The sequence below is a fragment of the Melospiza georgiana genome, chromosome 25 (genome assembly GCF_028018845.1).
Source record: "Melospiza georgiana isolate bMelGeo1 chromosome 25, bMelGeo1.pri, whole genome shotgun sequence".
In the NCBI taxonomy this organism is placed as follows: domain Eukaryota; kingdom Metazoa; phylum Chordata; class Aves; order Passeriformes; family Passerellidae; genus Melospiza; species Melospiza georgiana.
The window spans coordinates 3959204-3971266 of record NC_080454.1 but is presented as its reverse complement, the minus strand read 5'-3'; the positions used below and the strand labels follow the sequence as shown (position 1 = coordinate 3971266).

Here is a 12063-nt window from a genome sequence, read left to right as displayed (position 1 = left end):
TTCCTGGTGCTGGCACAGCCCAAGTCCAGTGATTTGCTGGCACAGAAAGCCAAAATTTGGAAATTTGCAGGTTCTGGCTCCAGTGCCACCATGATCTGGTGTTTGCTGGGACTGCCAGTGCCCAGGTTTGGAAATTTCCCGATGCCTTCACAGCCCAGGTCTAGCAATTTGGTTTTAGCTAGTTTAGGAAGAGAAGTTCCTCAGACTGTGACTTTCCTTTTTCTTGGAACTGTTTAAACCTGCTCTGGACTGAAAACCCAGACAAACACCGGCAGCTCACACCTGTGGCCCCCCGAGCTCTGGGACGCTGCATTCCAGAACCAGAGGGACTTAGGAGAGACCGAGTGAGCCAACTACAACCCACAAAAAGGACTTTCTGAATTTGCCATCTCTTCAGCACTGTCAGAGGTTTTATTTATTATTATTCATTTTTCATGCTTGTGAATACTTTACTTTTTAAATAAACTGGGGTTTTTTCACTTTTCTCAAGGGAAGTTTTTCCTGAACTGGTAGGGGGAGGGGCTGCTTGACCTTGCTTTCTAGACGGACCCCTTTTGGAGGTTTCCTCCCAAAATTTGCCCTAAAGCAACACAAACAGACACAATGAAAACTGCACCAGTGGCATAATTTCCTGGTAGCAAATCTTGTGACAGAAGCTTGACCTTGTTCTCCATGAGAGATTTTTGGGAAGAGCAGACAAGAGAAGATTCCTGGAAAACTCAAACAGCTTTCCAGAAGTGAAATGAAAATGAAAGAAACAATCCATTATGTTTTCCTCTATTAATTTCTGTGCTCCCCTTTTCCATGTTGCACTACTTCTCCATCCCAGTAATTCCAGATGCATAGCACCTGTAAGATCTGTGACTTAGTGATTTTTAGACACTGTAAAATATCATGAGCCACACAGAGTTTTCCTTCCTCTGCTTTTACAGGAAAGTAACGCTGGAGGTGTACATGCAGTGCTGGGGTCAGGTAGGAATCCTACCCCAAGGGAAGGTGTCCCGACAGTGTCTAACCCTCAGCAAGGACAATGCACAGCAGCAAGCGAGGGGATCGCTGTGCCAGTGTGCAGGAGTCAGGGCTCTGCATCCGGGCTCAGCGCTGCAGAGTTCCTGTGTTTGGGCAGACGGAGGGGCTGTCCCCGGGGCGCGCGGGGCTCGAACGTGGGGCTCGTGGGGCGAGCGGGGAACGGACAAGGGGACGAACGGCCCCGGTGCTTCAGTTGCAGCGGCGGCAGCAGCAGCGGCGGCAGCAGTGGCAGCAGCAGCAAACAGATACTTTCGAACACTCTTTCTCTCTTTCTTTATCTTTTTCTTTATTTTTCACTCCCTTTCCCGCTGTCGGGCACCCTTCTCTCGGGGTCCCTTGCCCGACGTCCCTCCCCTCTCCCCGCCTCCCTCTCCCCTGCCGGGCTGGGCCATGCCCCTGGCCCGCCCCCGGCCCCGGGCGGGGCTGCCCCGTGCCCGGCCCCGGCCGTCCCGCCGCGGTCTCGCCTCCGCCCGGCTCTGGCCGTGCTGGCGGTGGCGCTGCTGGGCGGGCATCAGTGCCTGGTGCGTGGGCGGCATCGCCGCCCTTCGGGTCCGCCTGGCCCGTGCCCGGCCCCGGACCCGGACCCGACGCAGGCTCCAGTCCCGACCCCGGCCCCGGCTCCTCCCGGGGCCCGCGGAGCACACACGCGGCGCGGCCGCTCCCGCCGCTTCCGCTGCGTCTTCCCCGGCCCGAGCTCCGCCGCTCGGAAGCGCGGCCTCCGGCCCCAAGCCGCCGGGGCCCGGAGCGGGTGGGGATGCCGGGCCCAGGGCGGGTGAGGGGCGCTCGGGGGCCGTTGCTGGCCCCGGGCCGAGCGCTGACCGCCGCGTCCCGCCCGCAGGGACGGCGCAGGAGGCCCTGCAGGAGCGGTACCGGCTGGGATCGCTGCTGGCACGCGGCGGCTTCGGCAGAGTCTTCGCAGCCACGCGGCTCTCGGACGGCGCCCCGGTGAGCGGCTGGGCCGGCGGCGGCGCAGGCGGAGGGGGCGGAGGAGGAGGAGAAGGTCGGGGCGAGGCGGGACGGGCGGCGAGCTCAGCCCGCTGCTCTCCCTCGCTCGCAGGTGGCCATCAAACGCGTGCCGAGGGATCGCATCCGGCACTGGGGCGAGCTGGTGAGTGAGCGGGGCCAGCGGCAGCAGCCGGGCCGTGCCGGGCGGCGAGGAGCCGGGGCCCGGCAGGGTGGGAGATGCCGTGAGCCCTGCGGGGAGAGCGGGCGTGGGTTTAGCGGGGCATGCAGAGCATCCCGGGCTGGCTGAGGGCTTCCCCAGGCCTGGCACGGCCTCGGCCCCACTGACGGCGTCGTGCTCCTCCCGCAGCCCGACGGCACCAGCGCACCCCTGGAGATCGTGCTGCTGGCCAAGGTGTCCTGTGGCTGTGGCGGTGTCATTCAGCTCCTGGAGTGGCTTGAGCTCCCCGACAGCTTCCTGCTGGTGCTGGAGCGTCCGGAGCGGTGCCAGGAGCTCTCGGGTTTCCTGGCGGAGCGGGGGTTCCTGCCGGAGGAGGAGGCGCGGGGACTGTTCCGCCAGGTGCTGGAGGCCGTGCGGCACTGCACCAGCTGCGGGGTCCTGCACCGGGACATTAAGCCCGAGAATGTCCTGCTCGACCTGGCCAGCGGGCAGCTGAAACTGATCGACTTTGGCTGTGGCGCCTTCCTCCAAGACACCCAATTTGCAGGTGAGCCCTCGCAGGGGGTGCTCCTGGGCATCTCGTGGCCCAGCCTGGGTGCAGCACTGGGGCTTCCCCCTATTGCAGCCCGGATGGGATTGATGCTGGAGCCAAGTTGATTTGGGTGGGGTGTGAGGGCGGCCAGCTCCCAGCCCTGCTGACAGCCTTCAGCGCCCACTGTGCCCTGGGCTGGGGCTGGAGCTGGGGCAGCCAGCCTGACACAAACCCCCATGGGGGCAGCAGAGAGTCTGACCCCATTCCCCGGATGGTTTGGTGTGCAGGCAAGGAAGGGCTGGACTGCTTCGCTCTCCTTGTTCACCTTGGCTTATTAACATTTTTGGGGGCCATGCAGGTTGGGAGGAGAGTGGGTTTTCTCCACTACTGGGTGGGTTTTTCCTTTGTGTGTCATGGTTGGGCTTTCCCAGGGATTGTGCTGCCCTCTTCCAGTCCAGTGGCTTCTTTTCCAGCCGCGAGTTTGTGCACAAGTCCCAGGTGCTGGCGAGAGGGCAGCGCTCACCCCGTGTGCCTCTGGGGCAGCCCCCACATGCCCAGGGATGCTGGAGCCAGGTTCTGGGAGCAGCAGCAGCCCCCTGCTGAGCTGTCTGTGTTCCACAGGAACCCTGTCCTACAGCCCACCAGAGTGGATCCAGCACCAACGCTACCATGGCAAGGCAGCCACGATCTGGTCCCTGGGCCTCCTGCTGTGCCACCTGGTCATGGGGAAGCACCCGTTCAGGAGGGGCCAGGAGATCATCCGGGGGCGAATCTTGTTCCCACGATGGCTCTCTCGAGGTGGATCCTCATCTCTGGGCACGGGGGGAATACCAGTGCTGGGAGACAGCAGCGGGCTCATGGGCAAACCACTCTGGCAGCTGCTGAGCAGGCACATGTCCTGCCCTCCTGCTGTCCTCCATACAGAGCATCCATGGGGAAGTTTAGGCCCAGCTCTGGTCACAACCAGCATGACCTGGGCATGGGAACAGGAGGGCAACTTCTCCAACTGACTGGTGATTTCTGGTTTCTCTCCCCAGAGTGCCAAGATGTTATTAAGAGGTGTTTGTCCATGCAACCCTCGGACAGGCCATCCTTAGAAGAGCTTTTCTGTCATCCTTGGGTGAAGGGTGTTTCCCTGCCCTAGAAGACTGAAGAAATCCACGTGCACAGTTGGATCCAGGGACCTAGCAGGTACCAGCTCCACGCATCTCTTGGCAATCAGTGGCAAAGCAAACCAGGCTGGTTTTGTCCTGCCTGTAGCTCTGAGCAGGGGTCAGCAGAAGGCAGCATGCAGCGCTTGGGCTGGAGCTGAGCTGGAGACCCGGTGTGACAAGCACTGGTGGCCACCATCCCCCTGGTTTTGTTTGTATGGTTCATGGATGGCTGGGGCCCTAGGCAGAGCCCTGACAGCCTGGTCTGACCCCAGGGAAGGAGAAGGAGCCCCTGGAGAAGCTGTTCCAGGTGGGGCTGGTGCTGGAGACACCAAGGACAACCTCAAGGATGATAATCTCTTCCTTGGCCTGGTCAGCTGAAGATGATGGACTTGGATTCTGGCACCTTCTTCAAAGCCAGGCTCCAGGTCCAATTTGCAGGTGAGTCTACAGGCATGGGGTTGCTCCCAGATCTGGGCATGGCACAGCTGGGCACCAAAGGTTCCCCCTTTGCTGGGGCAGACGCAATGAATTCTTCAGTCAGCTACCCAGCTGCTTTTTGGCTCTGGGCAGCTGCTGAGGGCTGGATGTGCCCTGGCTGGCTGCAGGCTGGGCACATGTGCTGCCCTCCTGCTCTGTGCTAAAGGCAGCAGGGATGGGCAGCTCTGGGCACAGCTCTGGGCACGGCCCACATGTCCTGGGCACCGCAGGGTTTGGCACAAGGGCACAGGAGCCCTCAGCTGACGGGCACTTTCTGCTTTCTCTCCTTGCAGCCGGGCTCTGCGGGTGCTGAGGCTGCTCTGGGCTCTGCCAGGGCTCTGCTGGGCTCAGCCCTGGGCCCAGCTGGGCTGGCTCTGCCCTCACATTGCTCTGACAGCTCTGCATCAGATGAGCCCCTTGCGAGCACAGTGCCTGAGCTTTCTGCTTTGGCAGGTGAGTGAGACTCTGCTGCAGGCCCAGAGATTGCAGCTGGGGACACACATCCAACTGGCAAGGACCCAAACTCTCCACAGTCCCGGCTGAACGCCTGGATCTGCACAGGGTGTTTTGTCTGTCCCATTCTTCCTTCTTGATTGGCTGGAATTGTGCAATTGCACTTTCTTCCTCCTCTAGCAGTGCCACGAGTGGGCCAAAGCTGGCAAGTTGGCCGTGTTCCTGAGGCAGTGCAGTCTGAAGCTGGTGGATGGAGAATTGCCCTTCTGCATTTCCACACCAGAGCAAAAAGCTGTCAGTGGGACTTTGTGACTCTAAGAAATCCCTGAAAGTTTCAATGGGAATGTTCCGCTCATTCCCAGGCTGAGAAGGAAGGTTGTCTTGTAAAGGATTTGGGCTTTGACAGAGTTTCCATTCCCAATCCTGCTTGGAGCTGGAAGTGCACAAAGCAATTTCCTCTTGCCTCGACCACAATTTAAAATAACAATATTGGAAACAATCCTCAAAAGCTTTTTAAAAAGACTGCCGAGGTCAGTAAGATGGATCCATGTCATCAGCACATTTACAAAGTAAATAACTGAGTTCTCTTTCAAAAGATCAGTTGCCTCTTAATTCAAAGTTAGAGATGATTTTTCACAGCACACTTGGGGTTTTTTTTAATCTTTCACATTTTATATAGTTTTTGATTACTTTTTCCTTTTTTTTCCTGTCAATAGAAAACATGTCCTACAAAAAGAATGTGCTTTGCTCCTGGTTCCCGTGTGGAGCAGTTCCCTTCCTGCTGGCTGAGCTGCTCAGGCAGAGCCCGGCAGCTCCTGGCCCTGCAGGGCTGAGGCTTTTCCCCGTTGCTGGGCACAGACTGATGGAGCAGCACTGCTGAACACGGGCACACAGAGGGACCAGCAGCAGCTGCCTTTGGCCACCTGAGGCTCCAAGGCCCAAACTCTGAGCAGCCAGGGCTGGAAGAGACTGGCAGGATCTGATCCCTGACTCTGGACAGACAGGGCTGCACAAATGACCCCGCGGCAGCAGCAGCAGCAGCAGCAGATGGAGCTGACTTTGAGCACAGCCCCTGCCCCTCTTCCCTCCCGTGTGCAGTGGTGTCACAGCAGCCTGAGGCACCTGGGAGCCCCCAGTGCCAGCGGGGACTGGAGATGGCAGCCCTGGGCTCCTGGAGGCTGTGCAAGGAATGGAGCTGGGCACTCCCTGTCCATGGGGAGCTTCCAGATGGAAAAGGCTGCTGTGCCCAGGCAGCTGCAAGGGCACAGAAGGGAGGCTCTGGAGCACTGGATCTGTGCCAGTGCCACAGTCCTGGGCAGCAGCCAGTGAGCCCTGGGGGAACAGAGGGCACAGCACGAGGGACAGAACCAGGCAAGGGCAGAGACTGGAGAGAGCCAGGCCTGGGAGCAGGAACAGCTGCTCCATTGCACTCTTGGAGAAAACTCTTGGCTGGTTCAAAGCGCTGAAAGGCGTGAAGGGCAGAGAGGAGGCCACAGCAAACAATGCTCCTGCTTGCACAGCCTCCCCTCTCCGTGTCCCAGAAGGAATTGCATGGACTGTGTTCTTCTCTCCGAGCCGTCTCGTTCAGCATGAGCAGCTCAGCACCAGGAGCTGAAGCCTCAGGCCACAGGAGCTGGGCAAGAGGGAACTTTTGGAGCAAAGTAATGCTGCTAAAATAGCCCCAGCTGAATGCAGTGGATAGAATCATGGAATCACAGAATCCTTTCTGTTGGAAAAGCCCTCTGAGCTCACCCAGTGCAGCCGCTCACCCAGCAGTGCCAAGCCCAGAACTAAACCACGTCCCTGAAGTGCCAAGGCCTGGACACCAGCCCTGAGTGAGGCCTGGACAGCAGGCCCTGAGCCAAAAGTGGCCTCTGGATGAACCTTCCAAGCAAAGGTTATCTTTGTATCTGCTCCCTGATGAAATATACATGGTCATTAGGCCCTGTAATAGATGTAGCCACTCATTAGTGAGACATGTATTGACCTTTGTGTATTTAGAATCCAGGCAAGGCCATGAAATCTGACATCTGGCCTTGTTTGGGGCTGTATGGTCAAAGTCAGCTCCCTTGGTTCCTCCTTGCGCCCTGGCCAGGCTTTGGGAGGGACCCAAGAGGAGGATGAAAGCAGATGTTGCCACACTAGCAGTGCTGTCAGTTTGTTCATTCAGCACTGTCAGAGCTGGGCCCTCTCCCAGCGGGGTTGGAGCCTCTCCTGGGGCTGGAGGCACCTGCAGGAATTCCCAGTGCCCAGGAGTGGCTCTGCAGCCCTTGGCTGTGACAGCTTCCCCAGCTGCTGTGTGGGTCTGGGGATGGTAAAGGCTGAGGGTAAATGCTGCTGGATCTTTCTTAATCACTGCTGCAATCTTTGGTGGGGATGGTTGGGTGCATTGCTGAGCTGCTCCTTTTGTGATTCTTTGCTGCTCTGAACTGCAGGAAATGACACTGATTCCTTCAGCTGGAGTCTGTGTCTTTGGTGCTGACCCTGCCCACTGGTAAAACAAAACTGGCACAGTCTGGTCAGATCCCAACAAAATTTCACTTGTTCAGTGTAAATGTGAGGAATCAGTCCCATCAGAAATTCCCAGCTGGGAAGCCCTTCCCTGGAGTTCCCTGGCTCTGGAGTGGGCTGAGGTCGGAGCCCCGTGGGAGCAGTGGGGCAGTCGGGTTAAAGAGGCTGAACCCCTGGATGGCTTCAAATGCATCCAAAAATTGCAAATGGAAAAGGAAAAGACCTTGTGGGTTTGGGCAGACAAAGATGAATTTGTTAAGAGTACATTGGAAACAGCACCTTCAGAAGGAACAATTATTGTTGCAATTATTGTCCCACATGGAGCAACAGAAGAAGGTTCTAATCTTGAGCTCAGATGCCTTTGTGCAAATGAAATATTAATATAATAAATAACTATATATATATATTTATAGGATTATAAGACCTTAATATATATATATTTATCTTTTATATATGTCCATATCAATCTATATTTCTCTATCACTGCCTACATGTAAAATTATCATAATGTGAAGTAGTGCTGACAATGCTAATTTGGTAGCTTTGGGTGCTGAGGGATGTAACACTAAATACCCTACAGAACAGGATTGGCCAGGACCCTAATGTCAGTGGCCAACTTTGTGAGATTGTATACAATGAAAAAGGAGGAAGGGAGGAAATTGGCTATTTTTACAGGGTTTGCTGATTCTGTGATGCAGAGTGCTTTGTTTGTTCCTATGAAAAATACAGTGATTAAGCCTGCAGGGTTTTTCATGTACCAGACTATGCACAAGCTGCAGGACTGGTTGAACAGGTTGTTAAAAGAGCAGTGTAAAAAATGAGGAGATGGAACCTTTGCCCATGGAGAACCCATCTCCCAGATGTGCTCCATGCCCTTAGCAATGGCCCACGGGGGAAATGGAATCGCCCTGGCTGTGCATGGCTGCCCCCAGTTTGCAAATCCAACCCTGGGCAGTGAGACTTGGGCTGCCTGGGAAATTGTTCTGGCTGTGATGGCCCCTGGCAGGGCCAGCCCAGAGGCTGCAGGGCTGGCCCTTCATGCATTGGAATTAATGTCGAGAAATTCAAAGCAAATGAGAGCTATCAATACCAAAACAGGAATTCAGATTCCTCCAGGACACTTTGCTTTGGTAACTGCTCCCTTGGAGCTTGGCCTTGCAAAGTGTTCCTGTCATGGCAGGAGGAATTGATGCAGAATATCAAGGAGAAATCACAGTAATTCTGTTAAACAATAGTGACCAGGATTGGATTATTCAACCCCATGACAGGGTAGCACAATTATTGATCTTGCAATATTAAGAACGATTCTGAAAAAAGGAGATCCACCTCCAGTCACCACTGTTTGTGGAGATAAAGCGTTTGGATGCAGCAGCCCTAATAATGGAGCCAGAGTGTGGGTCCAGAGGCCAAATGGCCCTTCCGAGGCAGCTGAAGGAGCAGCTCCTAGGAAAGACAACTCTGAGTCCTGAACCCTGGTCAGGAACAATGGGAATGTGTCCCTGCAGCCAGGGATTCTGTGTGAGAACAAGGAGATCTGACAGGAGATTGTTTTACACACCCTGCCAGACCAAATCTCCCTGTTTGCCCCAAGGGCCCCTGTGGAAAATGCTCTGATCCACAGGGCTCCATGTGAAGGCTGCTGTGACACTGAGGGACTTGCACAGGAATTCCATCCAGGAGCCTGGGTGCCCCTCAGGCACTGGGACTCAGCCCCTTCCAGCCAGAGGGGAAAGGGCCCCCCCAGGCCTTGTTAGCCACAGACAGCATGGTAAAGCGGAACAGCAAAGGGCCTGGGGGCATTATTCTGGAATTAAAAAGGTGCCAGCTCCATGGACAACAGAATTCTTGTTCCTAACTCCAATGAGATTGAGAAAAAAGAACGGTGTCACTAAAGTACTCCTGATGTCTGTAAGGTGTACCTTGATAGTGAGCCAGAATCTTTGTCTGCCACAAACACCTCCAGTGTTTCACCAAGGGATTGGTCGTCAAAATGTAATGATGGCTTATGATGGATTGCTGAGCTTATCCTTTTGTAATTCTTTGCAATTGCGCATGATATAAATGACACAATTCCTTAAGTTGGTTTCTGTGTCTTTGGTAGTGACCCTGCCCACTGGGGACACAGGGCCCCCTCTTGCCTAAGTGTTACCTGGCAAGGCAAAAGCCCTCCCTCCAAAATTCCCCCCTTTCTGTTCCCACCCTTCATACCCTGAGCATGATGTGCTCTGGTCTGGGGTATGCCCGGGGTCAGTTGGGGTCCCCTGTCCTGGCTGTGTCCCCTGCCCAGCTCCCCCGCAGCCCCAGCCCCTCCCCAGCGTGGCTGGACGAGGGGCAGGACAGGCCTTGGCTGTGCTGCAGCTCAGCAAGAACAAAACCATCTCTGTGTGCCCAGCCCTGTGCTCAGCACCCAGCCCAGCAGTGTCTCAGTGCCAGGGGCTGTGCCCTCAGTCCCTGCCAGGGGTTTCCATGGCAACTGCCAGGCCAGGTGACCCAGGTGTCCCCCCAGTGCCGGTTGCCATGGGAACAGTGCCCAGCCCTGCCCCTTTCTGTCTGGCTGACCTGGCCTTTGGCCCTGGCAGTGCCGTTGGCTGCTGGTTCCTGGTGCCAGAGGGGCCAGTGCGGCACAGGGCAGGTGGCCATGGCACAGCCCCCAGCAAGGGATCCCCTCTGGCTCTGGGCACTGACACCAGCCCTGAGCAAGGGCCAGGGCAGCTTTCCATGGCCACCAACCACCACAACGGGTCCAGGCATTGGTTGCCATGGCACTAAACCAAGGACTGGGTCCCCGTGGCCGTTGCCATGGCACCTGGTGGCACCAACGAGTGTCACTGCAATTGTACCTGGAACAGCCCTGGCACCGCTTTGTCCCAGGGTTGCGATGGCAGCTGAGGACAGCATGGCTGGGGCTCTGCAAGGGCCCTGGGGCAGACGGGAAGGAGCAGCAGAGCAGGAACTGATCCATCCCCAGTGCGCGGCACAGCCCAGGGCAGCGTCCCAGAGCATCCTGATGGAGCTGCCAACAACATCCCTCCTCTGCAGCCCTGGCCTCTCCCCCAGCTCACACAGGTGCCCCATCCTTGCAGGCACAGACACGGCAGCACTGCCTCAGCAGCCCCTGTTTGCATTGCACAGAGCAGGGGGAGCACCCCCATGTTGTTGGTGTGGGGACATGAACCTGAGGGAGCACAAATGCCATCAGCCCTGGGGCCAGCAAGGGCTGGAGGACACCAGAGAAACCACCCAGGTTTGTCCTGGCCTCTGCACTCAGCCAGAAAGTTTGTTCCCATCAGCTGGGAGTGCCCTGTGAGTGCCATCCTGTGGGTGCCCTGTGATGGCACTCAGGGTGATCTGTTCCATAACCTTGCCAGGCACCCAGGTCAGGCTGACAGGCCTGGAGGTCCCCAGATCCTCCTTCCAGCCTTTCTTGGGGATGGGCTCACACTGGCACCTCCAGTCCTCTAGGAGCTCCCTGCTGAGCCAGCACTGATGGTAAATAATGGAGCGCAGCCTGGGGAGCTCATCCACAGCTCCCTCATTGCCCTAGGATGGATCCTGTCTGCTCCCATTCACCTGTGAGCATCTGAGTGGCTCAGCAGGTCACCCACTGCTTCCTCCTGGATTCCAGGGGCTATTCTGCTCCCTGTGCCCATCTACCAGCTCAGGAGAACACTTGTCCTGAGGATATCCTCCCCTAATATTGAAAATTGAAACAAACTAGGGGTAAAGTAGCTCAGCCTTTTCCTTATCTTGTGTTAGTATATTCTCCTCTGCAACCAATAAAGAGTAGAGGTTCTCCTACTCCTCTTTTTGCTATTATTTTTTTATAAAAACATTTTTATTCTTTTTACAGAACCCTCCAGGTTAAGTTTTAACAGAGTTTTCAACTCTCAGCTTTTCTTTCTGTATGACCCAGGAACATCCTTAAAGACTTCCTGAGTTGCTGGTCCTTTTTCCACCCCTGAGTCTCCAGAAAAGCTCCATGGGCAGCCAGGCCAGTCATTTTCCTCACTAGCTCATCTTCTGCCGCACTGGGACAGGCTGCTTCTTCCCCCTTATGATTACTTTCTTGAAATGTGTCCATCCTTCCTGGATCCCTTTGTTGTTAAGGGCTGTTTCCCTTAAAGCAATCAGTACCTGATTTGGTATTCCCCAAATCTGCAGCCTAAACAGGCCAAAGTCTGCCCTTCCTATTTCCAGTGCAGAAGTTTTGTTGCTGCCCCTCCCTCTTTCACAGAACATTGAACACTTCATTATTTCATGGTCACTTTGCCCCAGGCAGCCTCTGAGCCCCACATCTGCCACCAGTCCTTCTCTGTTTGTGAACAGCAGCAGACAGAGCTTTCCTTGGCAGTGGGAGTGCTACCAAAAATTTAGTAAAACAGAAAATTCCTTAACCCCAATGTAGCATTAAGAAGCAGCATTCTTTATTCAGCCAGATGCATGGGGGAGAGCTCCTCCCAAAGCTGTGCACGCTGAGTACAGGAGAGTTTCTGTTTATATTCTGTATTTTGCATACATATTCATTGATTGTCCTGGACTAAAAATACATATGATAATCATTTCCCCAAAATCATTAATATATTTCCCCTCCCCTTTACCCATGCATTCTCCTGTCCTGGGGGTCTCCCTGGTGGTCCCTGGTGGTCATGGACCCCAATGTTCCCGTGGGCCTGGCTGAGCTGGCAGGACACTGAGGCTGCTGAACTTCCAGTTCCCCTTCTCACACAATGGGCACTGTGTGGTTTCCACAGGCCTGGGGTTGTGGAGAACAAGCTCCAGGGGTG

The 12063-nt window shown here is 55.7% G+C and overlaps 1 protein-coding gene across 1 annotated transcript; it reads left to right on the top strand.

The window, feature by feature from the left end:
* Positions 1 to 1030: 1030 nt before the first annotated feature.
* Positions 1031 to 3828, top strand: LOC131093342 (serine/threonine-protein kinase pim-1-like). Its single transcript, XM_058040499.1, has 7 exons — positions 1031 to 1163; positions 1367 to 1593; positions 1630 to 1974; positions 2087 to 2137; positions 2342 to 2699; positions 3306 to 3482; positions 3722 to 3828. The coding sequence occupies exons 1-7, from the start codon at positions 1031 to 1033 to the stop codon at positions 3826 to 3828; spliced, it is 1398 nt and encodes a 465-aa protein (XP_057896482.1).
* The last annotated feature ends 8235 nt before the right edge of the window (positions 3829 to 12063 follow it).